The following is a 27,952-nucleotide window of genomic DNA, read 5'->3' on the forward strand; positions in this document are numbered from 1 at the left end:
GATATCACAAGAGTAATACAATATCTTCATAAAATATAAGATTCTCAAACTTCTCATTTCCCCTTAAGCTAGCTCTTTTGTTCCCCATATGGCACGCTTAGCCTTTGTGCTAGCTTGTGCTCTAGCTCTATTGGCTTCCTCAATAGCCTCTGGTGCAATTGTTGAGCATTCTTTTAACGTAAGTCTTGCCTCAATTTTGGGTATGCTCATGCATGTCTTTAAGATGACTAAAACCGCATTCTGATGTCCAAATTACTTCTGATTCAATTTGATGAAAAGAAAAAAAAAGTAAATATTTTTGGGTCATAGAAGCGGTTTAAGAAACAAATTCAAATGGGCCCTTTGGGATCTTTATTTCATCATGCATATTTCCTCACCAATTATTTGAATGTTTCCTTTAATAATAGTAGTCTTTTTTTTTTCCATTGTTTTCAGGTGAACAACCTAACTATTAGCCGATTGTGTCGGAATCAATCGATTACCGTAGTAAATGGGAGTTATCCAGGACCAACCATCTATGCACGAGATGGGGACACACTTATTGTTCACGTTTTAAACCAGTCGCCCTATAACATTAGCATTCACTGGTAAGTACCAATTATTCATAATCATTTAACAACCCCCAAGGGGAATGTTGAGTTATGATTTGTTCACGTTGTATAGTTTCTTTCTTAATGCAGGCATGGAATCTTTCAGCTTCTGAGTGCATGGGCGGATGGACCTGCGTATGTAACTCAATGCCCTATACGCCCTGGACAAAGTTATACTTACAAATTTAATATCACCGGACAAGAAGGCACCCTTTGGTGGCATGCCCACATTTCGTGGCTCCGGGCAACCGTCCATGGAGCACTCATAATCCACCCGAAAGCCGATCGATCCTTCCCCTTCCCCAAGCCCGCCAAAGAAGTTCCCATCATATTAGGTAATTAACGATTAAACTATACCATTCAACTTAGTTAATGTTAATCATGATACGTACTTAAAGAGTAATTTTGTGACTAATTATATATATTATAATTAACTATTGGATGGAATTCCAGGAGAGTGGTACAATGGCAATGTGGTCGACATTGAGGAAGAAGGCCTATCTAAAGGAATTGGTCCTAACATTTCAAATGCTTACACCATCAATGGACTTCCCGGCGATCTCTACGACTGCTCTCAAAATCGTATGTAACCATGCATGCATGCATACAAGTAAATTTATTGATTTATTGTATATATTATTTTTGCATGATGAATTAACCATTTGACATCAAATTACCAGAAACATATCAGTTCAGTGTGGTGAGAGGAAAGACCTACCTGCTACGCCTAATCAACGCTGCACTCAATAACCAGCTCTTCTTCAAGATAGCCAATCACAACATGACAGTTGTCGCCATCGATGCCACGTACACCACTCCTTACGTCACCGACGTGGTGGTTACAGCACCCGGTCAGACTACCGACGTTCTCGTTACATTCAATCAACCTATCGGATCTTATTACATGGCCGCCACTCCGTACGCTAGCGCTAGTGATACCATTGACTTTGATAACTCGACCACCAGAGGCATCATCGTCTACAAGAACTCCACATCAACCCCCATTATGCCCCCAATGCCCAACCCTCACGACACGCCGTTGGCCCACAAGTTCCTCACTAATCTCACCGGCCTCGCTGGTGGGCCCCAGTGGGTCCCAGTCCCACTTGAGGTGGACGAGCATATGTTCGTGACAATCGGCGTCAATTTGGCGTTATGTCCCGAAAATGCCACGTGTCAAGGCCTATTCAATAACAAATTGTCCGCGAGCATGAACAATGAGTCATTTGTGCTCCCAAGCAATACATCCATGCTAGAAGCGCAATTTCACAACGTGAGCGGGGTTTACACTAGAGACTTTCCTGACGATCCTCCGGTCAAGTTTGATTACACGGACACGAACATCAGCCTGGACTTATCCCTGATATACGCGCCAAAATCGACCAAGGTCAAGACGTTGAAGTTCAATTCGACAGTAGAGATGGTGCTTCAAAACACGGCATTTTTGGCCATCGAGAACCACCCGATGCATCTCCACGGCTTCAATTTTCATGTATTGGCACAAGGGTTTGGAAATTACAACCCGATTAATGACTCCAAAAAGTTTAACTTCGATAATCCGCAAATACGTAACACAATTGGTGTGCCGGTCGGAGGATGGGCTGTGATCAGGTTTCAAGCAAATAATCCTGGTTAGTTTTCGTTATCATCTCCTTAATTAAGTTTCTAATTTGTATTTTAATTATATCATAAATTAATTTCTGATTATTTGTTTTAAATTATTGTTTCAGGTATTTGGAACATGCACTGTCATTTGGACGTTCATCTGCCGTGGGGGCTAGGAATGGCTTTTGAGGTTGAAAATGGACCGACCCCAGAATCTACTTTGCCTCCCCCACCACTTGATCTGCCCAAATGTTAGAAGTTGTTCAGAAGAGACTTCAAGTTATTATTTCATTTTGCATCTTAAATTATATTTTCGTTGTCAATTTCATTCATTTGGTTACAAATGAATAAATTTGTAATAAAAGCAGTCTCAAATGTATGTAATATTATAAGTTGGTCATCATTGTTTGACTAAAATCACAATAAATGATTTAATTACTAATATTTGAAGTGCCTTAATTTATTCACGAAATGACCCCGCAATCCTTTGTTTCCTTAGTTACATTATTTCTGATCTCGTTTTCTTCTAACAAAAATAATTTTTTTATGGCTAGTATAGTAATCTTATTTTAATGAATCTTCACTTTACCTTATATATAACACATACTAATAAACATGAGCGTGACTACTTACAATTCAATATTGTTCTAATTGACTATTGTAATTTGAATTTTACACGCATTGACAATTTCTCTTGCATGTGATTAAGTTGTGTCCATGTTGTCCAAGTTGACTTCGAAATGAGTTGGCATCTTGTTATGATAGCCTTGATCACATTGCAAGATCAAATTCCATATATATGGGACGTCCGTACTCACCTTTCTAATAGAGGTAATGAATAAGAGTGATCCAAATAACATTATTGGTTCAATGTGCACCTTTTTCTGACCTCATCTACTCCTAAACAATAACAATGTCATAAATGTACATTATTTGAAACAGAAGTTTGGCGGTCTAGTATTAGGGATTACGCTTCAATTGATGTGGCAAATCTCCTCCAAAATTTGTTGCCACTAACATTCCAAAGGAGCAGCAACATGCATGGCTATAAGGGACCAGGGGCAAATGCAGGATGAAGTTTTCTTGACGATTCTTGCGAAAAAGGACTAGGCATATGAAGGGGCATCGCCATAACTCGACAGTTCTTCCATAGCGCGGTGAGGGTTGGACCGTTGTTTTTCACAAAGATAAGGCAAGAATACTCCTACATTTTTAAAACACAAACATGTTAGTAGTTGTACATCAAGTTAGAATACTTCGATACTATGTTAGATAACCACTAAACGCTAAGATTAAGAAAAATGGTCAATCATATGCACGTAGATTTGCGAGATCTTAATTACATACCTTCTCCAACAGCCATGTTGAAGTAAAGTTCAATAATGTTAGGGCACTTGTGGTAACAAGCTGTTGAACAAAGCTTATTGAGAACTCGAGGGTCAAGGAGGGTATCAGAGGAAATTCCAATTGCCTTCCTATCAACACCGCATGCCTTGATGCACTCATCCGTCTCTATGTATTCAGCCATCTTCTCTACCACCACTCCCGATGTCCTGCATTCGTGTTCAACCTTTCCGCCTTTCTTAGCCATCGTCTCCAACAAGCATCGTTTCCCCAACGATGACACTGAAAATGCGCAAATCTCGTTTGGCAAATGCTCACATACAATCTCACCTGAAAATTAAAACCAAACGAGATTGATTTCAAGCTAACCATGTTTAGCGATTAAAGTAATGATATTTGTGTACCTAGAGCTGCATGGATGAATAGGAAAGAGTGGAAGAGGAGCAAAGGAATAAACATGGTTGAGAAATCCGTGGTTGAACAGCCTAAAGTAATTGACTAAGAGAAAGAGATCTGGTTTACGAGAGATAAAAGGAGATTGATATGAACTATATATAGGGAGGAAACCGATTAAAAGGTTCTTAATTGTTTGTAGTATAGCTCCATACAATTTTAAGGCGTCTCTATATTTAGGACTCTAAGTATTGATATTGCAATATCTTGCTTCTTCCTGTAAAGTTCCTGAAGCAAGAAATTGTGTGTACTTAACTATGTTTAGGTCGTTCACCTGTTACCCTAAATGCACATTGATTTTTTCACTTTAAAAGTACAATATAATTAATAATAAGACGGGAAAGTATTAAATAATTATACATACACATTTTGGTGCGGGTTGGACCCCCACTAATTTCCTTTTCCCTAACAGCATATTGCATAATTTATTAACGCTATCGATCCACTAAAAAATTTATTGAGAGGCATATCTAATTCGCGCCAAACTAACCAGAAAACGTATCCCAATTCCAAGAGGTTCAAGAGGATTGGGCTTATTATGTCTTCAGGTAGTCATAAGATTTTTTTTTATTATTATTATTTTGGCTAAAATCTAGATATAGTTCAGTGCCTCTGTTTCAAGTCTAAAATGGGGTGTTATATTTCTTCTCTCTAAGTTTGATTTCCATAAATAGAAAGTTCCAAAACAATTTGTTCCTGGCACATTTTGCATAAACCAATCTGAAACCCTCAATACCGTTACATGATCTTTGTAAAGTAGTACAATTACGTTTAATATAACGTTGTATATCTCAACAAAACCCACCCACAAACAAAATGAACTCAAATTCCCCCTCTCCTTTTCCCACTTACTTAATTATTCCTCACTTAATTTACGTTAATATATAATTCAAAAGAAACTATATGCAGAAACTAAACAGCATGATTACATAGGACTAGGAGCAGCTCCAGGTTCAAACGCCTCGGAAGGAGGAAGTGATTCTTCCTCAGAAGGGGGATATGCTACACTCAACCTTGATGGTACTTGAGAGCCGTAGGGACAGGGGGCGGCCTCGCCGGAGCTCATAAGCGCGATCATGGCACGGTGAGGGTTGGAACGTTGCTTGTCACAGAGATCGGGCAAGAATACTCCTGCATTTGTCAAAACATATAATTAAGTTCCATATATTAGTTTTATGTTACATTGTGATTAACATATATAAGTTTTTACTTACGTACAATGATATGCCTACTATACTATTGTTGTAAAAATTGATTGCGTAATTAACATATGATAAAATATAAGAACGTTTTATATACCAGTTGTATGTAAGAATATTTGGTTCAATCAGAGGCCTTCATGCATCATCAAAGTTATTAAATTGTACGATAGTGAAAGGGGGAAATTTTGATTGAATTAGAAGAAAATCCATCACAAGGAAGGTATCATAATGCCATCTGTGGAGCCAAAAATAATCACAAGGCGACACATGGATTTTTGGTAAAAATGACAAAGTTACCCCTGAGACACATCGGTTGTTCTACGCACGAGCAGTGGACAATCATTCTTTAATCAAACCAAGAGTGTCCAAAATAGGTAACAAATTCCAAATTATCTCATCCATCCTCATCTTAGGTAATTACTTCATAACCTACAAATTATTCCATATAAATGGAGATTAATTGGCTAATTAATGGATTAATTCCTAATTTATCCATTAATCACCAATTAAATCACCCATTTTCACACAAAAAACCTCTAAGGGCCGGCCACCTCCATTCCCTATATATATGACCCTATTTTCTCTAAAAGCTAAGTCCACACTCTTGTAAAACTCCAAAAACTCTCCAAACACTTTTTCTCTCTAAATTCTAACTTTGGCATCAGAGGTTCTTTGGCAAAAGCCCCCCCCCCCCAATTCATCGTGGGCGCGTGACGCTCTTGGCCTTAACCTAAGATGTTAATTGTTTTGTAGGTGCAATTTTGTCCAATATCAAGAAGGTGGAAATTTGCATCCACAAATTGGTGCTTTCATTGAGAGTTGAAATTCACACTCGAAGAAGACTCTCGCATAAAAAAGGTTTTTTCTCTATTTTCTAGTCCACTTGTATTTTTCATACATTCTTATTATTAGAATTTTTTATTTGCAAAGATTCTTTGATAAATGAAAAAGAGAAATACAATGGCTAGAAATTTAGAAAACTCTATGAGTGAAAATTTCAATATAAAAGAAATGGGACCACAGCAATCCACACTAAATGTGATCCTCGGGGGAGTGGCACCACGACCACAAGGTTCCACCATGGGAACCACCGCGGTGGCCAGCCGCGGCGAGGTCCATGGCACCACTACCACGACCCAAGCCGTGCCACCAAAGCAAGCCCAAGCCGTGCCATCCAAGGCTCATGGCACCAAGGCCATGACCCAAGCCATGTCACTCCAAGCCCTAGCCTCGCACCCACGTGCATCACACGCCGAGTAGCCCACTCTCGTGGCCCAACCTGCTCCCATCAAACAGCCTACTCCCGCTGAGCAGTTTGCTCTCGTGGCCTAGCCTGCTCCAGTGGTCCAACCTGCACTCACCGAGCAGCCTACTCCCGTGGCCCAACCTGCTCCCGCAGCCCAATTTGCTCCCATGGTCTTCCAAGCAGCCCAAATTGGTCCAAGACTAGTTCAACCGTCCCGGCTCCAAATTTCTGGACCGATGATCAAACCGGGAGCATTTTCACCATATTTTTCTGCGAATTTGACATTTCCTAGCTCAAATCTCGCGTTCAGAGTCTACCACACTTCCACTGCTCAAGGAGAAACATTCCTTCCAAGCTCTTCTAATCCAATGGTGAACAACATTTGTCTCGACAAGTCATAGAGTTGACGAGCGCCCTAGCACAGCAGACAACCTTGGTGAACCAGCTCTTGCAACGCACGAAGATGCAACGTGTTCCAAATGAGGTGTCCCGAAGAAGGACAAGGGCAGACGAAGAACTTCTCCAGCAGTGTCTCAACAAGCAGCCACTCGACTTGCCACGAACCGAGCGTTTCGGCAGAGTACACTCCTGATTAAGCCCCCGAGATAGCGCATACTCCCGTCGTAGAGCGTGGAGGAGCGTGCACTCTCGACTAGGCCCACGAACGAGCATACATTCACGGTTAGGGCCACACTCCGATAATCAACATGAGCAGTCTTCCAAACAAAGTGTTCATTCATGGCTAGGCCCGCAAGGATCATTATCCATATCACATCGGAATAGGCAGCATGACGGGAGGAGAGAAGCAGTCACTAAATCCGCTCAAGTTCAACCAGCAGCCTGCGAAATCCCTCGCCTGCTAGGAATCCACCATATGCACTGCTACCGAGGCAAAGATAAGCCGAGCACGTAGAATAGCAGCCTAGACCAGCAGGTCAAGACTAGGGCAGCTGAGAGCTCTGCCACTCCCAACAAAGGCAAATTCAAGAAGAAGTAGAAAGGCTCTTGACCAAGCAATTGCGTAATTTCCCGCGCAACGAAGCTATTGACAAGGCGCTCCGATAAGACATAACCAACATGAGCGAGTCATCTTTCAATGACAATATCGAGCAGACAGGACTACCCCACATAGATTGTCGGATATAAAGACAACCTCTACTCTGACAAACGCAGCAACTCAGCCTAATGGCGCGCCGGGCGCAGACGAGTACCAGAAGGGCACACCAGCCCAACTACCAAGAACCGGGGGCAGGCTAAGGATTATTTTGGTTGTCCCAGTAATCCATGTTTCCTCAAGTGCACTCACAACAATGATTTCCATGCTCTCCAGTGTGAGAGGGTAAACTAATTGCTTTCCAGTGCGAGAGGGTAAACCAATTCCCCGACACCCATATGGGTCTACTCTCAAGTGCGAAAGGATAAACTAATTGCTCTCCAGTGCGAGAGGGTAAACCAATTCCCCGACACCCCAAAAGGATCTGCTCTCCAGTGCGAGTGGATAAACCAATTCCCCGACACCCCAAAAGGATCTGCTCTCCAGTGCGAGAGGATAAACCAATTGCTCTCCAGTGCAAGAGGGTAAACCAATTCCCCGACACCCCAAAAGGGTATGCTCTCCAGTGCGAGAGGATAAACTAATTGCTCTCCAGTGCAAGAGGGTAAACTAATTGCTTTCCAGTGCAAGAGGGTAAACTAAATCCCCGACACCCATCTGGGTAAGCTCTCCAGTGTGAGAAGCCCACATAGCTCAAAAAATCGAATGCTTGAAGATCAACTAAGCAACAAATGTTGAAAAATCAAACTTAAGCGGTTTCCTCATTTTCAGCATGCAGCCCAGACGTGGCAGCCCAAACAATTGCCTATTCCACGCCACCTCTTCGGCCCATACCGAACCAATCCTTAGCTTCAATCAAGTCGAGTTGCTCAAGCAATGGCCCTTGCCACATCACCTCCTTGGCCTATGCCAAGCCAACTCCTAACCTCTGCCAGCCGACGTACCGCACCACCCCGACGACTGCCTCGTGGCAGCACCACCCAAGAAGAATACAAGAAGAAATTAAGTTTTTATTACATTGGTGCAGCACGGAGAAGACGAAGAAAGCAACGAAAGACGGTCCTTTGCACAGGCAAGATGTAGAAGATTGCTAGAGAAGGGGGAACAAATATCCTCTAAGCTCTCTCTTTCTCTCTCTCTCTCTCTCTCTCTTGTAGGGTAGAATAAATCACTCTCCAAAGTTGATTTAATAACCCACTTAAGGTGGACTTAAATAGGCTTTGAGAGAAATTTATTTTCCTTTCCTAGAAGGATCTAATTTCATATTAAAGAGGGAATCTAGATCAAAACATGAAGCAATCCTAAGTTTCCTAGAGCAAGAAGATCTCTACACCTGCTGCCCTTTCCTATGAGCAACCCAGCAGGTGTGGGGGCATTTGTGGAGCCAAAAATAATCACAAGGCGACACGTGGATTTTTGGTAAAATGACAAAGTTACCCCTGAAACACATCGGTTGTCCTACGCATGAGCAGTGGACACTCATTCTTTAATCAAGCCAAGAGTGTCCAAAATAGGTAACAAATTCCAAATCATCTCATCCATCCTCATCTTAGGTAATTACTTCATAACCTACAAATTATTCCACATAAATGGAGATTAATTGGCTAATTAATGGATTAATTCCTAATTTATCCATTAATCACCAATTAAATCACCCATTTTCACACAAAAAACCTCTAAGGGAAGGCCACCTCCATTCCCTATATATATGACCCTATTTTCTCTAAAAAGCTAAGTCCACACTCTTGTAAAACTCCTAAAACTCTCCAAACAATTTTTCTCTCTAAATTCTAACTTTGGCATCAGAGGTTCTTCGGCCAAAGCACCCCCCCCCATTCATCGTGGGCGCGTGAGGCTCTTGGCCTTAACCTAAGGTGTTAATTGTTTTGTAAGTGCAATTTTGTTCAAGATCAAGAAGACGGAAATTTGCATCCACACCATCAACATGACAGAAAAAGAAAACCAAACCATACCAAAGTGAAGCATATTCCTTGGCAACCTTTTCATGTATGGCCAAAATTCTTCTCGGTTTTTCTAATTCACTAGTACCCATTTTTAAATATCTGAGTTAAGACCGTGAAAATATAACCGAACTATTTAACACACGGGTGCATCTTTTACACCAGTATTATTAGAGAATTTTCGAACTATTGTACTCTACTTTGTTTTAATATTCGTCCTAAAAATAAGAGTGGGAATATTGTTTTAGCTAGGTGTGACAAAACAATCATTGTTACTCACTTGGAACCACTAAATAAAATTAATCGAAAAAAAAAGAAGATGAAATTAATCAAGGATTTATGAAAATATTCTTACCCTCTCCGCCAGCCAAATTGAAGTAAAGGTCAGCAATGTTGGGGCACTTTTGGTAACAAGGAGCGGAGCAAAGCTTAGCCATGAACTGAGGCTCAAGGAGGGTATCAGATGAAATCCCAACAGACTTCCTATCAATCCCACAAGCCTGCACACACTGATCTGTCTCTATGTACTCAACCACTCCCTCCACCACAACTTCTGATGTCCTGCACCGGTACCGGTACTCTATGCTTCCATCTTTCTTGGACATGGTCTCTAACAAGCACCTTTTTCCGGCCGACGACACCTAAAATGCACAAACATCGTTTGGCAAATTCTCACATATAAACTCACCTGAAAAAAATATATATCAAATCATGTTTAACTTAAAACCGTGTTTATTTAACAAGTTAAAGATCAATCTTGCATAGAAAACTAAGCAGAATACACACTGTCCAACTAACCTAGAACTGCATTGATGGAGAGGAGGAACGAGAGGAAGAGAACGAAGAACCTGGTGGAAACCGCCATGTACGGTGGATTTGCGATTAGGGTTTTATGATCTAATGTTGGATTTTGTTGGACAAAAAAGAACTCAAAAGAAAGATTTGTTTGTGAGATTAGTGGAAGGGTGAAGCGTGGATTTATGAGGAGGTGGCGGTTATGAACTACAAACAACAAAAGGTAACGACTAGCTATATATATATACAGACAACGTTGAACTATAAGGCGTCCTCTGTATTCATGAGACGCGTTTGCAACCTTTCAGGTTGCTGAAACTATACGTCTACGGTTCTCTATCAATTTTTCTGTTTGGAGCAGATTTGTCATTGGTTCTATTTTCTGACTTTTTTTTTTTTGATCTTTTGATATAGGCGCCTCAATTTTGAATTTTCTAGATCAAACATTCATGCATTTTAGTGATTTGATTAAACTTTTTTTGTCACAATTTTGATGACATATGCACATTATATTGTAACAATTCCTATAATCTAGCCTTTTGATTACACTCGATAATTGTAAAAATAAAAATAAAAAATAAAAAAGTTGGTTAGATTCAAAATTATTTTCACAATAATGCTACAATTTAGCAATAATTATCTACTATTTAAGATATTTTCTTTCCAAAATAGTTTAAAATATTTTTAAATTCCCCAAAATCAAACATACCGAATTGCAAATAAACGTACCATAATTGCAAATAAACGTATCAATTAATGATTTTTGTAAATTCAAACGTACCTGCAGATAATATATACGTAATGTATTATACTTAATAATAATTCATCAACAACTATACTTAAAAAAAACAGCAAAAAAATTTGAAAAAAATTACACTGAGCTTTTATGTTGATCACTAACTATTTGAAAAAGAAAAAACCATTTGGAAAAAGAAATAATATTACATGTTTGCATAACAAAAAAAAAATTCTGATCGACAAAACATATTTAGAAGAAGAGAAAATATAGTTTAATTACAAATATCTCCACTAAATAAGGAAAAGTGCATCATGCAGATAAAAAGATATATTCAAAAATTATTTTAATTTTTAAAAATAGAGGTGACTATTAGTCAAAGCACATTAATCAAATTTTAAAATGGCACATATGTTTAATCTAAATGATATAAAAAAAAAAAACTGTAGGGGATTCTAATTTTTCCTTTTTTTTCTCTTATTTGTATTTTGTGTTATAGATATTATATTAAAGTGTGATTGTATAAATCCTAGATAGATTTGGTTACTAGTTATTTTTTCCTACTAGTGTTGTACTTACTTGAAGAACAAGATTCCTCCCCTCTCTATTACTATAAATAAAGTCATTGTGTAGGGAAAATACCACATCTCATACACACAAAAAAATCCCTACACTTTCTGTCACATCCTAAACCGACTCCACCGTAGCACGACATTGTCTGCTCTAGGCTTACCATGTCCTCACGGATTTGTTTCTGGGAACTCAAACGAGAACTTCCCAGTGGGTCACCTATCCTAGGACCACTCTCGCCCAAACTCGCTTAACTTCGGAGTTCCGATTGAATCTGAAACCAGTGAGTTCCCAAAAGGCCTTGTGCTATAGGGAGGGGAGCATGTACATATAAGGCACATCACCCCCTCTTTGTTGGTCGATGTGAGATCTTATAATCCACCCCACTTAAGGGGAACCTGGCGTCCTTGCAGGCACATCCGCACCGAACGGCAGAGTGGCTTTGTAGGCACATCTGCACCGAATGGCAGAGTGGCTCTAATACCAAATTGTCACATCCCACCGCGACTCCACCGTAGCATGATATTATCCGTTCTGGGCTTACCATTTCCTCACGGTTTTTTTTTTTTTGGGAACTCACGAGTAACTTCCCAATGGGTTACCCACCTTAGGATTGCTCTCGCTCGAACTTGCTTAACTTCAGAGTTCTGATGGAATCCGAAGCAAATGAGTTCCCAAAAGGCCTCGTGCTATAAGAAGGGGAGCATGTACATATAAGGCACATCACCCCCTCTTTGTTGGTCGATGTAGGATCTTACAGTCCACCCCACTTAAGCGGAACCCAGTGTCCTCGCCAGCACATCCGCACCGAACGGGAGTAGCTCTAATACCATTATGTCACATCCCAGACCGACTTCGCCGTAGCACGATATTGTCCGCTTTGAGCTTACCATTCCCTACAGATTTGTTTCTGGGAACTCAGATGAGAACTTCCCAGTGGGTCATCCATCCTAAGACCGCTCTTGCCCAAACTCACTTAACTTCGGAGTTTCGATGGAATCCGAAGCCAGTGAGTTCCCAAAATGCCTCGTGCTATAGGGAAGGGAGCATGTACATATAAGGCACATCACCCCTTTCTTCCTTTGTCACATAAATTTGCCACAGCATTTTGGTTATTCTTATTTGTTTTAGTTTTGCTTTTGTTATTGCTTATTGACTTGTTTTATTTTACAAGTGTTTTATTGTTGAAGCCTGGTTAATGATATAATTTAACAGTTATTTATTATAACTTATTAGCTTTGTGATACGACTAAAAATCTGCAAGATTAAAGTTTGATATGATTGTCAAAACGACCTTAATTAATCAATTTGGTTAAGGTAAATGAGAAATAAGAAATTGTTTTTTTTTTTAAGGAAAACTAACGAAAAGGGTTTGAAAACTTTGAGTTTTAATCAAAAGGAGAAAAAAATGTTGTAAGTGAATAGTAATAGGAACGACTTTTTAGAGTAAAAATATGATTTTTCGTTATAGTGAATAGTACCAGGAATGGTTCGTTAAAACTCCTCTTTTTTTTCCCACTGCTACTATTTATTTGTTTTGGTTAGCTAAACTAGACAAACCATTAAGCAAATAAATGGTCAAGTAGTAGTTTTGCTTTTAGACATCAAGTTGTGTAAAGTTCAAACTAAATTTTCAGAAATTTAAGGATCTTTTGGAGGTTTCAAGTTCCAGCCAAACCGTGCCAATAACAGATAACAAATCCCTTTTGCCTTTTTTTTTTCCTGTCTTTCTTTAGCTAAATCTCTTGATCATTTGGTGAATAAGAAATCTATATTTGATATCAAAGATTGAGATTAAAATATCAAAAGCACGTTTAATTATTTTCTACTTTTGATACTGGATTTAAGAATGAGTAATCATGCATTCTTTAGTCACCAAGAGAACATATTATGATATTATGATAAGTTTCGGGCTTTGACATTCCTGGGCCTAGGTTTTAAAGCCCAATATCCTTAAAGACAAGGCTTTATAGAGTTTATTAACGACCTAAACCCAACATCAAACCCAACCCGACAACCCAAATTGCATTCCCACTTGCTATTTGTAGTCCCCCTCGTCCTATTTTACTCCCCAAGAAACCATGATCACAAAAACGAACATATACAGAAGCAGGATAAGTGGGACCCAAAAGAAAACAAGAAAAATAACAGAAATTGTTGCCAACCTCACAAATCCCACACATACAATCCAAGAAACCCAAAAAAAAAAAAAAAAAAGACATCAAAAACCGGAAAATCAGACACTCAAAAAAACAGAGCAAACATCACAAACACCAAATCATGGTTGCGGCAACGTTAACTTCACCGTCGTCTCAACTCCTATGCTCAAGCTCCCGCTCTCTCTCTAACCTCTCTCCTCTCCAACAATGTCTGTTGGGGTCCAAAACAGTCGTCTCATGCCCTAACAACTTCAGTTACAGCAAGAGGAGGCATGCGGCCGACGGAGTTAGGTGCATGGCGGTGGCAGCGGAGACGGAGACGGCGGAGCCAAAGAAGAAGAGCGGATACAAGATTCAGACGCTGACGGGCTGGCTGCTGAAGCAAGAGCAGGCCGGGGTGATTGACGCCGAGCTGACCATTGTGCTGTCGAGCATTTCGTTGGCGTGCAAGCAGATTGCTTCTTTGGTGCAGAGGGCAAGCATTTCCAACTTGACTGGAATTCAGGGTGCGGTTAATATCCAAGGAGAGGACCAGAAGAAACTTGATGTTGTCTCCAATGAGGTTTGTGCTGCTTCTAATTCTTACCTGGAGATGTGAGTTTGGTCAGTTTATCAGGAGCATATGTCCATACTGACACCCGCGTTCGAATTCTCTCCCGTTTTGTTTGAATCCCTCGCACGCATTAGATTGATTTAGAAACAGCATTTGTTAAAAAGAAAGATTTCTTCGCAAAGAACATGCTCAATTAGTCAATTTGTTGATGTTTTGGACCTTTTGGTATTAAATAATGTTGGGAAAATTTTGGGATAAATTAGACAGAGTATTAGGAAAATAAAAATTAAGATAAAATTACAAAAAAGAATTCCGTTGCCGGGACTTGAACCCGGGTCTTTCGGGTGAGAGCCGAATATCCTGACCAACTAGACTACAACGGATTGGCGATTTTTTGTTGCTCACAAAGGCCTGGTTTGGTACTGAGGTGATTCTGAAAAAAGCTGGTATCAAAAAAAGCTGGGAGTTGTTTTTGTGTTTGGTAAACATTCAGCTTCAGCTTTTTTTCACAGTTTTGGGTGAAAAAAAGCCAAAAACAAGAAGCTGCAAAACCTAGCTTTGAAAAACTGGCTTTTTTTCACATCTGTTTTACATAAAAGTCTACCAAACACTATAATACTGCTTTTTTTAATTCAAAAGCACTTTTACAAAAAAGTTTACCAAACACTCTACTGCTTTATTTCACACCTACTTATTCTCACAACACAGCAGAAGCAGCTTTTTTTTAAAGCACAGCAATACCAAACCAGCCCAAAGTATTATCATGGCGCCAACCTTTATAAATAGGGGGTTTGATTATTTAGTACAAACTACAAACAGGTTTTCTCGAACTGCCTGAGATCAAGCGGAAGGACAGGGATTATAGCATCAGAGGAAGAGGATGTGCCGGTGGCGGTGGAAGAGAGTTATTCCGGCAACTACATTGTGGTGTTTGACCCACTTGATGGATCATCCAACATTGATGCTGCTGTCTCCACTGGATCCATCTTTGGAATATACAGCCCAAATGATGAGTGCTTTGCAGACATTGAAGAGGACTCAACCGTAAGTCCACTAATGCGACGTTGTTTCATTTGTTCATTAAACTTCGTTGGTTGATATCAGATAAGAAAATGTCAAATGTCATGTCATATGTCATATTAGTTGATAATTAGGGCTAAACCTACATACAACGGGAATGTTACTGTATCTGTATTTCAAGTCAATCATGCACTGTCAATGTATCACGTGTTTTAACTCTCAAACAGTGGTGCATGATTAGCTTGAGATATCATCATGGCATCTCCATTGAACGTAAGTTCTTCTCTGAGGGCAAACGTAGTAATCCGAATAGGGTTCTTCCGAATTGTCACAGTTGAATGATTGGAATGATTTATATGTTGCATTTCAGCTTGACAGTGCGGAACAGAAATGTGTAGTGAACGTGTGCCAGCCAGGAAGCAACCTACTTGCTGCTGGCTACTGCATGTACTCAAGCTCTGTGATCTTTGTGCTCACAATTGGGACTGGTGTATTTGCATTTTCCTTGGACCCCATGTACGGAGAATTCGTCTTGACTCAAGAAAACATTCAGATTCCGAAAGCCGGAAAAATCTACTCGTTCAATGAAGGGAACTATCAGATGTGGGATGACAAGTTGAAGAAGTACATTGATGATCTTAAGGACCCAGGTCCTAGTGGCAAGCCCTACTCTGCAAGGTACATTGGCAGCTTGGTTGGTGACTTCCACCGGACGCTGCTCTATGGCGGCATTTATGGTTACCCTAGAGACAAGAAGAGCAAGAATGGGAAGCTGAGGCTGTTGTATGAGTGCGCACCAATGAGCTTTATAGTGGAACAAGCCGGCGGGAAAGGGTCGGATGGCAGTTCCAGAGTACTTGACATTCAACCAACTGAGGTGAGTACAATTCATTTAATAGTTGTGAGTTTCTGCAGTTCACTATGTAAATTGATTAACTAGAATTTCTACTTTTGTTTCTGCAGATCCATCAACGTGTTCCGCTTTACATCGGAAGCGTGGAGGAGGTGGAGAAATTGGAGAAGTACTTAGCATGATCAGAATGTGACAACAAAGAGATTTAATTTTGTTTTGTGAAGATAAAGTTGTATGCGAACTTTTTCACAAGAAGAACAATGAATTAAAGACTTGGGACTTTATATTTTGTTTTTGCTGAAATTTTGAAAGTCAAAAGTAGCCCTTGTAAAATATGAACAAACCTTCATACTGGAGGAGAGAGACTTACATGAAACAAAACTAAGTACAAGCCATTAGCCTAATTAAGCCCAGGACTACAACCAGGGCATATTAACTACCAAATTACATGTATTTCCAAGGAACGTGAGTTGTCTAATGATATAGCAACTCTAGTAAAGCTTCTAAAATGGTTTTGAATGGCTAACATAATTAGAAATCTTTCCGAGGAAGTCGTTCCCGAAAACAGTCAGGTCATTGCTGTACAATTCTCCTAAGCGTCGGAGCTTCCACGATTTTTCACTGCAAATTGCGGAAGCGTGCGAATTAGTAATTCTAGACTTTTGAATGCAAACGAGAGGAAACATAAGAAAAGGATGGTGAATTACCAGGGCTTATAATCCTAATACATTTCGTCACAGACTTCATCGCAGTCAGAGGATCAGATCCTGCAACAACCGTGAATCACTAATTAGATATTCAAGATGGGTGAACAGGATGGAAACTTTATGGCAAATAGAAGTTGTTTCAAATCACCTTGCGCATTCATGTCCTTCTCTGATAGTACTTCTGTCACAGTTGATGTAAATTCTGACATAAATTGATTGACCCCCACGTTACCATCCGCAGATTCATAAGATGACCTATATGAGTTTTGTAGAAGAGAACATAAGAGAATTGAAGTGAAATGACAGTAGTGAAGAAAATAATGGAGAAACAGTTGTGATGTAAAAGTATGGAAGGCAGAGAATACCCTGAAACCGTCGCAGTGGAAGCATCAAAATTTGGTAGACCAAGTTCTTCACAATGAAGATCAAATTCACCTAACAGTTCAGTGAAGGAGAAATCCGCCCCAATGGCATCAAAGTTCGTCAAATCAATGTCGAAAAGATCAACTTCCTTTTCAGATTCAGGTGATGAAGTCTCATCGCCAGTTGGTTTCTCAAAGCTCATTGGCACATCAGAACAATCAAAATTAAGCCTCCCCTTTACATGGGACTCCCTCTTACTTGTCTTGGCAGGTGAAGAAATGCAATGGTTTGTTTCCACAGTGTAGCAAGCTTTGTTCGGGCTCAGAATCACTCTCTTTGAAGAAAATATGGTGCAAGTTGGGTTTACGTCTGGAGGATAATTGTTATAACTGCAGGTAGCACTGGAAGAAATCTCAAAAGGTGGCGTAGAGTTGTCACTTTGAATTGAATTTGGTCGCTGAGGTGTCCGAGGACCAGAGTTATTGGTTGGGACAGACAATGATGCCTGGTTGAACAAGCATTTCTCCACAGTGGAGCCATTGGGAACCAAATTGTGAGGTGATGATTGAACATCCAAAGACTGCTGGACAGATTCTTGATTATCAAGCCCATTATCTGATCCAGAAACTGCTCCTGCACCTGCTCATTTTAATGTTCAAGAAGAATGAACACCCAGTAACGACATAAAACAGATTAAGAGCAGCACAACTTTGAAGAACATGCACAGTTATATACCTCTGCTGTGCATATTGCTCTTGCCAGCAGGTAATTTGCAGCGATATCTTTTAGCAGCATTTGAAGCATCCACAGGAACCTTTGAACTCTTTCTCTTTGTTGTAGGTGGGTGGATTGTTATTGGAGAGCAGAAATTTCCAGGCCTCGTGTTGGGGTTGGAAGGTGTGGTCACAGGAGCAACTGGTGTTTGGTGCATTAGAAGGCCTAATCGAAAGGCGCAGGAAAAAAAAACATGTTGAGTTCATAGCTTATAGAGCGATTATTCTTTTGGGTTTCTGTTAATTTATCACACCCTCAGAGGGATTCAAATAATTTAAGGCATACAAAACAGAAATCCTAAAAGTTGAAGCATCAAAACTCTCAAAAACTATATGCAGCTTTCACTATATTCTTAATTGTACCTGCAGCGGACCCATTAGACGGGTGAGATGGAGAAGCCAGGAGCATCGGTTTCGGAGCCACAGCCGGAGCTGTAGAGATGGCGGGGCTTCCACTGGCATTGTATGTATTCATCACGCTTTGCATCCCCTTCAACAGGGTTTGGACCCGGGTCTTCTCCTGCTCCACTCGGACCTTCTCCTGATCCAAAATCACCTTCTGCTCCTTCAACCGTATGTACTCGTCCAAAATCTCCGCCAAGCTCAGCAAGCTCTTCGGCGCCTGCCAAATTCAGAAAAATCCAAATCCCAAATCAAACAAAGACAAAAACTTTGTGACCGATTTCGAACAAATCTTCGAGAAAAACAGATTGGGTACCTCTCGAATCGGAGATTTGGCGATGAGAGACGAAGCCTCGGTTCTGAAAACGGAACGGGTTTCCGAATAGTTGTTGTCGCAGAGGTAGCGGTCGACGATGAAGGCGATTTGGACCGGGGTGACTTTTCCCTTCCCCAAATTCTCTGATTTCTTGCCTTTGGATTGCTTCCCCATTTCTGAAGATTGCGAGATGCTGTGGAAAACTAGGGATTGGATGGAAGTGAGGAGGAAGGAGAGGTTGAGAACTTGAGATCTGAGGAAGAGAAAATGGGAGAGGGTTAAAAAGGAGGGAGTTTTAGAGAAACGAGAGGAGGGAGATGGAAGAATAGAAACCGCGGGAGTTTTTGAAATTTTGGGACGAAACTGGGAGAAATGGGGGACGCTAGAAACAGGCCTCTTCGAATCTCTTTCACCACCAACAGAGGTTAAGTAATCCGAATCTTTGAAATTTCATTTAACTGCCCACCTGTTTTGATTCTTTAAAAGCTATAATAATTTTTGATCATTTAATGAAATTTCAAAAACTCGGATCACTTGATCAGATAAACTTGGTAAAAGAGATCTGTTAGATCTCTTTCCCGGCCGGGAACTGCAATTTGTATAAAAATAAAAATTCAATTCGGCAACTGCAATTTGTGCAAGTATCCTAATTCCTAACCCTAATTATAATAAGCAATAGCAATTCACTTAGCCAATATTTGATCAAAATAGGAATTTGGGACAAAAATAGTGTAACTAGACCTAATGCAAAAGTTTTTTTTTTTAATGGAAATAAAACTTTCACGACAACTGTTAAAATGGTCTTAAACGCATAAATAGAAATTTATGAGTACAATAATTTTAAAGAATTTGCCTCAGATTCACAAAATATCATAAAGTATATCCATTTTAATCACGTGCTATAATTTATTTTTATTTTTTTGGATAAAAAACATCAATGCGCTATCTTTAGTTTAAATGACATACTTATACATCTTGCTTTAAATAATTAAAATCGAGCTCAAAGTCACTTATATTATACACATTTCATGCTAGTTAGAAAATAAAGAACCTTGTATAGCAACTGGAGGAGTCCAACCCAAATTCGTACGTAATTTATAACCAACATAAACATTAGATCGTAACACATGAAGTGTTCACTATTTGCTCGCCAATGTAACACATCAGCATTAGTAATGATCAGGAATTATTGTTTGTTACACTCTAGTTAATTAGGACAGGACACTTACATTATGTTTGGATGAGGGAATTAAACTTGGAATCTAGGTAAAAGTCGGAATTTATAAGTTGACATGCATCAATTCTCTTATTTGGATTCATAACCACAAAAATTTAGAATTTCCGCATGGAAAAAATACTTGGAATTTGGGACCTCCAATTCCCAAGTTTAAATTTCATGTAGATAAGTGTTATTTCTCAATTTCTATGATTGCGAGTTTAAAAATAACAAATTCCGCATTCAATTCCATTATTCTTGTAGATTAACCAAATAAGAATATTTACAAATTCTAGAAAATAAAATTCCGTCATTTCAGTTTCCATCATTTTGAAATTCCTTAGTAATCTTAAATTTCTTCGTCTAAACATAGTATCAGTGCTTCTTTAATCGTGATATTAGTTAACTTATCAATAAGTGATGTTCATTTTTCTTTCTCTCTCTCTCTCTCTCTCTCTCTCTCTCTCTCTCTCTCTCTCTCTCTCGATCAAAACCTACAACTTTTTTGTTTTTTTAACAAACGATATTATCTACACTGAGAGCAACTCCACCCTTAGAAGTCTCCTTAAGCTACATAAATAATGTAATTCAAATTTATATTTGATGAGAACCGAGCCTAAAAACTCTCATTTATAAGTGCAAAGAAATTTTATTAGACCGTAGTAACGGAAAAAATAAATCTAGTTAATGTCAAGGACTTAAGGATAGAGACCTTCCAAGCCTGCTTCGGTTCATTGGGCTTTTTAGATTAACCGCCGACAACCAAACAAAACATAAAAACGGCCCCAAACTAAATTCTGGGCCATCTAGAAATTCAGTCATAAATCCAAAGGGACAGAGAATCCACAACTCCCTCCTCCTCTCTGCAACACGCTCAACCGTCAGGATGACACTAGGACTTCTCCCATGGAGTCCTTGCCACCACTCTCTATCTCCCACCTCCCTCTTCTCACTCCCCCTTGCTTTCCCCATTACCAAACACACCCAATTCCCACCTTCCATCTCCGCCACTATTGAACCCGCCACCGCCGGCACCCAACACCTTACAGCCAGAGAGAGAAGGCAGCTCAGGAACGAGAGGAGAGAGAGCAAAACTGGCACCAGCTGGAAAGATGAGGTGGAGGAGAAGCTTTTGGAGAAGCCCACGAAGAAGTTCGCCAATTGGAAGGAAGAGCTCAACCTTAATAACCTCGCTCACGAGGGTCCACAATGGTGGATCATCAAGGTCTCTCGAGTCAAGGGCCAGGAGACCGCTCAGCTCATCGCTCGATTGCTTGCCAGGAACTATCCTCAGATTGATTTTAAGGTACTAGATTACTTCAATTCAATGTTTTGGTTTCTGGGTTTTTTGCAAAATTGAAGAAATGCGATACTATTGTATGTTTGATTTCGTTGATTTTAAGGTATTTACTAGTTCAAGTCAATGTTTTGGCTTCTGGGTATGTAGCAAATTTGATGTAATGGGATAATGATGTCTGCTTGATTCCAGCTGAACATATTGAATTGGTGCCCTGAAGTATTTCTTCAATTTAATGTCTAGACCAAAATTAAACATGCAAGTATCTGACTGTTTGCTTTTCAGATATATGCGCCAGCTATCCAAGACAGGAAGAAATTGAAAAATGGTAACTTGGTTAAACCGAGACCACTATTCCCAGGGTGTGTGTTTATAAGGTGTGTATTGGACAAAGAGATACATGACTTCATAAGAGAGTGTGATGGAGTTGCAGGCTTTGTCGGTTCCAAGGTCGGAAATACGTGAGTAAATTTCTTCCATAGTAGGTTTGCTGTGTGTTGCGTAATGTTATTGTTATCGTAGTATGACAAGAGCATGGTTGATTAAGGAGATATGAAGAAACCTTTTAGATAGAAATGTCAATTTGTTATTTTCAGAATTAAATCCTGTTTGGAACTGATTGAGCTTGCCTGGTTATATTGGCGTGATTGTAAGAGAAAAAGAAGATCCTGGTATTCTTTTAGAAAAGAAGTTCTGAAAGAATGCTTCATTTGGTCAAAACGACAGACATTATGTATAAAGTTATGAAGTCATGTTATGCCTGCACAATTACGTAATATGAAGCTACTTGTGCGCTCATGTGTTAGCTAAAACACACAAGGTAGATTGTGGGTTAAGTTTTCTGGTTTACTGGCATTTTCGGGATTCCCTGGCAGGCATTATTTTCACTGTTAATTTCTAATGTGGAGGCCATCTAAATGATATATCCTTCTAGACTACTACCTTGTGCGTTTTCCAGTGAGATTTTATACAATGTTATTCGCATGTGCACAGGAAAAGACAGATTACCAGACCCCGGTCAGTTTCTGAGTTTGACATGGAAGCTATCTTCAGGCAGGCTAAGGAAGAACAACAGAAAGCTGAACAAGCTTTTGAGCAAGAGCAGCAAGAAGCAGCCCTCAATGATGCTGACGAATCTGCTGGAGATTCTATTTCTAAACCAAAAAGGCGACCTAGAAAAACACTTGATCCTCTCATAAATGGTTCGTCTAAAGGAAAGAGTGAGAAGCTCATCCCAGGTTCTTCTGTACAAGTTTTATCTGGGACTTTTGCAGAATATGTAGGCAGCCTGAAGAAGCTGAATAAAAGAACAAAAAAGGTTTGTTTTTTCTGGCATGAAATATTCAGTTTAATTAAGTGAAAATGGGTGGAGGTTAAGCATGCATGTCTTCTTTTTGTTTGGGATATATATGATAGAACTATTAGTGTCTTCTTATGGGTTATTTACAACAATATCAATGTCTTCTTTTTGTTTGGGATATATATGATAGAACTATTAGTGTCTTCTTGTGGGTTATTTACAACAATGTCAACACGATAAATGAAATAATTTCTCTTTTGGAAACTTAACAAAAGGAAGAAAAATGTGTGTCATCTTGCAGGCAACCGTGGGATTTATGTTATTTGGGAAAGAAAGCTTAGTCGATTTAGATATCAGTGAAATTGTTTTAGAGACCGTTGAATTTGTTTCAGAGACCATGTAAATATGTTCAGTCGTCAATCATTTTTAAATGGTAAGCTTTTCAATCTTTTTCCCCTTGTTATATCTTACTTTCATCTATATGAAAATATCTAGCGCCTTCAAAGTATAGTTTGGTTTTCTGTTTGATCTGCCATGAAATGAAGATATAATGCATACTAATCACAAGTTTTCAAAATTCCATACCATTATCGTTTATGTGGTTAGGTCCTCATTGTAAGTTTCTGATGACCCGATGCACCAAGACATGGATATAAAATCATAAATCACATAAACAAGGGAGATTATATGAAGGTCCACTACCAACCGTATTAAATCGTAAATAGCTAATTTGGATTGGCTGCCTTATTTGTGGCCAAAACTACTGTACTCATATTGGTAATGTCTGTCCTTAGTTCTACATAGGTCACATTTTGGCCTCCCTCTAGATGTTTTTCCCATTTGCTGCCAACTTCCTTTTTGAAATTATGCTGAAATTTTGAGTGGCGTATTGCATATCAGAGCAGTCTGCTTTTGGTTGTGTTTTGGTACTTTTGGTGTTTAGGTTCTTTCTGGTCACATGGAATTAGGGTTCAGACTTAACCATACTCGTGAAAGTTCAGTCAAGGCCTTTGAAAAATTTGTGATAGGAAAATGTGTCTTCGTGTGCACAGAGATGATGGCGTGAGTAGATTATGAAGGGTTGCTCACCAATTCTACGAAAGGAGTAAATGTAAGTTGCAATATAAACACATGGTAATTGGTAGTGATGATAGGCCTTAGAACAACAGATGAAAATCTCTTTCATTCTTGAACACTTTGTTCTTCCTCACTCTCCATATGCACTAGATTGTGACTGCATAAGTCATCTTCTGTAGGGTAACAGTAAGGGATATACCCCTCCAAACAAAACCAGCCCAGACACAATGATTGGTACTCAACCAGGGAACTCTGCAATTGCTCAAAGCCTGCCTCCAGATTCCCTTGCTAAATGGACAATCAAAAGAAGCGTGAGTATGAGTCTAGTGCTGCCAGACAGAAAACACAATTAGCGTTAGCTTTGATCTCTACCGCAGCAAGACAGAAAGTATGCACAATTAGCATAGCTGAAGGAGAAAATATAATGACCCTCTTTAAGGTAGCAAACAGCCTTTAGTAAGTACTGTCCCGTTCTCCTGGACCCTACACTCCAAGGAAAATGCGGTCACCTACCACTCGATTTAATCCAACGGTGGAGGACAAAGTAAAACAACAAAAGTTAAATGAACATTTATTCTTCCCACCCTTGGATTAAGATCGAACTGTATATGTCCACAATTTCCTTGGACCATAAGGTCCGGGAGAACAGGACTATTAGTAGGTAATAGCCAACCATAGAATGGAAGTCATTCTGCCCACACAGTAGTTTAGTGCAGCTATGCTAACTCCACATTTAGATGTTCAAAGTATAGGTGCCAGATGTGGCAGTTAGCCACCTATAACATCTGTACTATTAGCTTTAGATCCATGCCAATCCCAAAGACCACCTTGGACTATGCTACTTGATGCAAAATATATTAAGCACACAAATTAAACCCTCTTCTGACAATTGTAGCAAAGTATGTAAGTAGGGATCGTTCAAAACCGGGGATTAGGAGGGATTGCTAAACTCTTGAAAACTGACCTAAGAAGTCCAAAACAAAGTTAAAAACACTAATTTGGACTCAAAGAATGAAAAACCAAAGTTAAAACACTAAAACAAAACAAAAACTCAAAACAGCAACTAGAAGACTCAAAACTGCCTAAAAACCACTTTCTGGGCAGTTTTGAGCACCTACACTAACTTGGACGAAATTGGTTGAAAACATGACTCAAAACACTTAAAAACATGAACCAAAACAATTTCTAACTAAATTGAGACTTCAAAGTAAAGGGGGATTTGATTTGGACGAAATTAAAGTTGAGAAAACAGATTGCAAAGTAAAACTGATCTTGAAACGTTTTTGGGGTTTTTAATGGATGATGGACTAGTTAGGGGTTCTTTCTCCACACATGACAAGTATGCAAATGACTCGATTTCCAGTTATTCCTTCATAGAATTATGAATGACAATGCCCCAAATTAACCGTGACATCACTAGTTAATTCTCAAGTTTTCCTTGTGTTATTGAATTGGATGACATCATACGACAACCCAAAGCATTCTTCAAAAGTTCCTTACATGACATCATAATAAAGATACAATCAAAGATCATTACGTTCAATGAAAACTATAAGCATTAACAAAGCACTTGTGACTATGACATCATGACACTTATGCTAGGAATTGAACTTAACGCGATTGTGACTAGCAATCTTCACTACTTGTGCATATAAGTGTGTGACAATTATGTGAAACAAACTTATATTCTAGCATCATATTCATGCAAGCCAATTAAGTGTCGACCCCTAATTAACAAACACAAATACGTTATTACTCGCACAGTTAAGCCAATTGCATTCACGATTCAAGAACTCATAACTGGAATTTATCAAATCAACTTGCACACATAGTTATGGCTTCGAAATCACCCCTAACCAATAGGGGTTTAGCCACTCATGTTCATAGCAAAATGAAAGGAAAATAAATTAAACATTGAAATCATAAAACGAATTACACCTAGAATGCACCAACGACGAAGCTTGAGCATCCAAGAGTCCTTCCTTCTTTCTCCTTGCTACGGCACAAAGGTGGATGGGATGGTTGGGATGTGTTTTAGGATCAGGGATTATGGAATTGGATGGAGGATAGGCACGGCAAGGTGTAGTGTTTGGTTGGAATTGTGTTTCTAGGATTTTAGGATGTGGAGAGTGGTGTGGCTAGATGAATGGACGAAAATTGGGTGAATGAGTGATTCCCCTAGTGCCTTGCTGCAAACCCTTATTTATAGGGCTAGGAAAGGTTTTGAAACACTTAAAGGATATATGTGTGTAGCTTGGACAAGGTAGGACGGCTAGTGACAAGCTAGGAAGGCTAGGAGACAAGGTAGGACGGCTAGGAGACAAGCTAGGACGGCTAGTGACAAGCTAGGACGGCTAGTGACAAGCTAGGACGACTAGGAGACAAGCTAGGACGGCTAGTGACAAGCTAGGACGGCTAGGAGACAAGCTAGGACGGCTAGGAGACAAGCTAGGACGGCTAGTGACAAGCTAGGACGGCTAGGAGACAAGCTAGGACGGCTAGGAGACAAGCTAGGACGGCTAGTGACAAGCTAGGACGGCTAGTGACAAGCTAGGACGGCTAGGAGACAAGCTAGGACGGCTAGGAGACAAGCTAGGACGGCTAGTGACAAGCTAGGACGGCTTGTTCTTCCAATACAGAAATTAGGCACCATGTGTGAATAGATAAAGCCTTCTAGAAATAAGGTTTTTAGGCCCCCTTGCAGCTCCCTAACTGAATTCAAGCCTTCAAATTCGTCCATCCTCATGCCTCCATGCTTGCACTATCCAATCTTGGCCCAAAAATGCTCTAGAATGCTCCAAATTGCTTCTTTTTGCATACTTTGACACTAAAACCTGAAATTGCACGAAAATGACTTTAAACACTAAACTAACTAAGGAAAAACAACATAAATGCATGAGAACAAGCCAATTAAGTCACATAAAAATGCTCCTATCACTACTACCACGGCTTCGTGGGGAAGGCTAACTGGTCCAATTTTGTTAGGGCTCCATCTAATGAATAAGGGGCCAAGGGTTGTCAAATGTCATGATAAGGAAGCACTGCCATCCTCAATAGTACAACGAAAGAGAGCGAGGGAGCCTCATAGCATTAGAATCTTCAGTTCATGAGCAAATCTGTGTAGATATTGCGGAGTCAGTCCACTAACTCTACTTTCATGCTTAATTATTGTTTACTATGATTCTCCTTTAGAAAACTAAGTATATTATCATCTTGGGGTCCTCCTTAGTCATTATCTTAATGAGCTGCTAATTATTTAATGGGCAAGAAAGCAATTGAATCTGCCTGCCCCAGATGGTGCTCCCTTGCATATTCTATCTGTGAAAAACTTTAAAGCACAAAGCAATTGAATCCGCCAGAACATACATGAAAAGTGGTGTCTTACTGGACAGAAAAAGTCATGTTATCTTTTGCACTTGAGCGTTTTATGATCATACACGTCCAATGTGCACATTCGTTAAGTTTATATTGTTTTTCTGAATGTTTTCCTTAAGTTGTTTATCCAATTCTTAGTTTGGATCAAGAAATTATGTTGCGTTTACTCGAGTTTTGTAATGTTCTTGCTTGCATTTGTCAAAACCCGGCACCTTCCATGTGTTTGGAAATAGCAGACTGATTTTATCCAAGCATACAGATGATGGATTCATGGAGACTGCTTAGTTTATGGTGGGGGTTTCGAGGTTTGTTATGTGTTGAGAAAGGGACAATGGAAGGGGGACCAAAGAAGTTGAATCTCAATACTCATAAAAGTGAAATCTGTGAACTGTATTCATACTTTAACGCTTGTATTTTCCTTCATCACTTTAATGCTTGTATTCATACTTGTTATATGTGGTTCTAAATCCGTTATGAATACACGATATAGATAAGACGCTCTACCGAGTCTTTCTAACATACAACAATGTATGGACTGGGACGTCAGGATGACGGTAATTTGGTAACTGTCAAATCCTCACGGTAGTATTGATTAACTAATATCACGGATTGTAACTCTTGGCATTATAATTTAAACAAAGCAATATCAAGCGTTTCGCTCACTCGTATTTGAACTTGCGAATTTGTGACGGAGCTACTTTAGCATCGAAGAATATTTCGATCTTCGAGCTGTAAAACTTAGAGGCGAAGACAATTGTCCATGTCCACGTGGTGATTGCACCCAACCGATGACTTACACGTATGCTTTTACGGTAGAAGGAAAAGTAATTAAAGAAGAAACAAAACAAAGAAGGTTCGTTGTTAAACAAACAATTTGTTCCACTTTTACGGTGAGGCAGTGAGATAACACGCAGATTAGATTAGATTAGATTGGATTAGATTAAGATTAGATTAAAGATTATATAATTAAATAAGTGAGTGAAGG

The 27,952-nt window shown here is 39.5% G+C and overlaps 5 protein-coding genes, 1 non-coding gene and 1 pseudogene across 12 annotated transcripts; 3 read left to right on the forward strand and 4 right to left on the reverse strand.

The window, feature by feature from the left end:
- Nucleotides 1-2,637, forward strand: LOC137722917 (laccase-7-like). The gene is made up of 6 exons (XM_068462037.2): nucleotides 1-178; nucleotides 436-587; nucleotides 681-925; nucleotides 1,044-1,172; nucleotides 1,271-2,221; nucleotides 2,321-2,637. Exons 1-6 carry the CDS (start codon nucleotides 89-91, stop codon nucleotides 2,449-2,451), a joined length of 1,698 nt encoding a protein of 565 aa, XP_068318138.2. The 5' UTR covers nucleotides 1-88; the 3' UTR covers nucleotides 2,452-2,637.
- A 292-nt stretch (nucleotides 2,638-2,929) lies between these two features.
- LOC137721843 (uncharacterized) lies at nucleotides 2,930-4,048 on the reverse strand. Its single transcript, XM_068460866.2, has 3 exons — nucleotides 3,944-4,048; nucleotides 3,543-3,869; nucleotides 2,930-3,399 (listed from the first exon to the last, which is right to left on the reverse strand). Exons 1-3 carry the CDS (start codon nucleotides 3,996-3,998, stop codon nucleotides 3,302-3,304), a joined length of 480 nt encoding a protein of 159 aa, XP_068316967.2. The 5' UTR covers nucleotides 3,999-4,048; the 3' UTR covers nucleotides 2,930-3,301.
- Nucleotides 4,049-4,917: 869 nt separating this feature from the next.
- Nucleotides 4,918-10,320, reverse strand: LOC148697564 (uncharacterized; annotated as a pseudogene).
- A 3,331-nt stretch (nucleotides 10,321-13,651) lies between these two features.
- Nucleotides 13,652-16,425, forward strand: LOC137722874 (fructose-1,6-bisphosphatase, chloroplastic). Its single transcript, XM_068461981.2, has 4 exons — nucleotides 13,652-14,277; nucleotides 15,088-15,312; nucleotides 15,659-16,165; nucleotides 16,252-16,425. Exons 1-4 carry the CDS (start codon nucleotides 13,837-13,839, stop codon nucleotides 16,321-16,323), a joined length of 1,245 nt encoding a protein of 414 aa, XP_068318082.2. The 5' UTR covers nucleotides 13,652-13,836; the 3' UTR covers nucleotides 16,324-16,425.
- On the reverse strand, nucleotides 14,579-14,651 carry TRNAE-CUC (transfer RNA glutamic acid (anticodon CUC)). Its single transcript has one exon. It is a non-coding gene; the product is annotated as a tRNA-Glu (tRNA).
- On the reverse strand, nucleotides 16,403-19,304 carry LOC137722873 (uncharacterized). The gene is made up of 7 exons (XM_068461979.2): nucleotides 18,703-19,304; nucleotides 18,348-18,606; nucleotides 17,947-18,150; nucleotides 17,214-17,850; nucleotides 16,997-17,103; nucleotides 16,849-16,908; nucleotides 16,403-16,762 (listed from the first exon to the last, which is right to left on the reverse strand). Exons 1-7 carry the CDS (start codon nucleotides 18,874-18,876, stop codon nucleotides 16,734-16,736), a joined length of 1,470 nt encoding a protein of 489 aa, XP_068318080.1. The 5' UTR covers nucleotides 18,877-19,304; the 3' UTR covers nucleotides 16,403-16,733.
- A 1,423-nt stretch (nucleotides 19,305-20,727) lies between these two features.
- LOC137723001 (uncharacterized) lies at nucleotides 20,728-27,484 on the forward strand. 7 transcript variants are annotated; one of them, XR_015961723.1, is made up of 6 exons: nucleotides 20,728-21,224; nucleotides 21,501-21,676; nucleotides 22,209-22,533; nucleotides 22,817-22,948; nucleotides 23,568-23,626; nucleotides 27,201-27,484. XR_015961723.1 is itself a non-coding variant. In XM_088692700.1 (5 exons), exons 1-4 carry the CDS (start codon nucleotides 20,805-20,807, stop codon nucleotides 22,916-22,918), a joined length of 1,023 nt encoding a protein of 340 aa, XP_088548826.1. In that variant the 5' UTR covers nucleotides 20,728-20,804; the 3' UTR covers nucleotides 22,919-22,948; nucleotides 27,201-27,484. The 7 variants fall into 7 exon arrangements, 5 of the variants coding, with proteins under 5 accessions (XP_088548826.1, XP_068318254.2, XP_088548827.1 ...); XR_015961722.1 differs by having other exon boundaries at nucleotides 27,204-27,484; XM_088692700.1 differs by lacking the exon at nucleotides 23,568-23,626.
- The last annotated feature ends 468 nt before the right edge of the window (nucleotides 27,485-27,952 follow it).

This window comes from Pyrus communis, chromosome 4, assembly GCF_041283825.1.
Source record: "Pyrus communis isolate YQ-2024b chromosome 4, ASM4128382v1, whole genome shotgun sequence".
In the NCBI taxonomy this organism is placed as follows: Eukaryota; Viridiplantae; Streptophyta; class Magnoliopsida; order Rosales; family Rosaceae; genus Pyrus; species Pyrus communis.

Coding starts and splice junctions, on each gene's coding strand:
- LOC137722917 (XM_068462037.2), top strand. CDS start 89: ATGGCACGCTTAGCCTTTGTGCTAGCTTGTGCTCTAGCTCTATTGGCT. Junction 588..680: donor TATAACATTAGCATTCACTG/GTAAGTACCAAT, acceptor TTCTTAATGCAG/GCATGGAATCTTTCAGCTTC. Junction 926..1,043: donor AGAAGTTCCCATCATATTAG/GTAATTAACGAT, acceptor ATGGAATTCCAG/GAGAGTGGTACAATGGCAAT.
- LOC137721843 (XM_068460866.2), bottom strand. CDS start 3,998: ATGTTTATTCCTTTGCTCCTCTTCCACTCTTTCCTATTCATCCATGCA. Junction 3,870..3,943: donor ATTCATCCATGCAGCTCTAG/GTACACAAATAT, acceptor TTTAATTTTCAG/GTGAGATTGTATGTGAGCAT. Junction 3,400..3,542: donor CAACATGGCTGTTGGAGAAG/GTATGTAATTAA, acceptor TTAAAAATGTAG/GAGTATTCTTGCCTTATCTT.
- LOC137722874 (XM_068461981.2), top strand. CDS start 13,837: ATGGTTGCGGCAACGTTAACTTCACCGTCGTCTCAACTCCTATGCTCA. Junction 14,278..15,087: donor TTGATGTTGTCTCCAATGAG/GTTTGTGCTGCT, acceptor AACTACAAACAG/GTTTTCTCGAACTGCCTGAG. Junction 16,166..16,251: donor TTGACATTCAACCAACTGAG/GTGAGTACAATT, acceptor TTGTTTCTGCAG/ATCCATCAACGTGTTCCGCT.
- LOC137722873 (XM_068461979.2), bottom strand. CDS start 18,876: ATGGGGAAGCAATCCAAAGGCAAGAAATCAGAGAATTTGGGGAAGGGA. Junction 17,851..17,946: donor GAGCAATATGCACAGCAGAG/GTATATAACTGT, acceptor TAAAATGAGCAG/GTGCAGGAGCAGTTTCTGGA. Junction 16,909..16,996: donor GAAGGACATGAATGCGCAAG/GTGATTTGAAAC, acceptor CGGTTGTTGCAG/GATCTGATCCTCTGACTGCG.
- LOC137723001 (XM_088692700.1), top strand. CDS start 20,805: ATGACACTAGGACTTCTCCCATGGAGTCCTTGCCACCACTCTCTATCT. Junction 21,677..22,208: donor GGTTCCAAGGTCGGAAATAC/GTGAGTAAATTT, acceptor GCATGTGCACAG/GAAAAGACAGATTACCAGAC. Junction 22,534..22,816: donor TGAATAAAAGAACAAAAAAG/GTTTGTTTTTTC, acceptor GTCATCTTGCAG/GCAACCGTGGGATTTATGTT.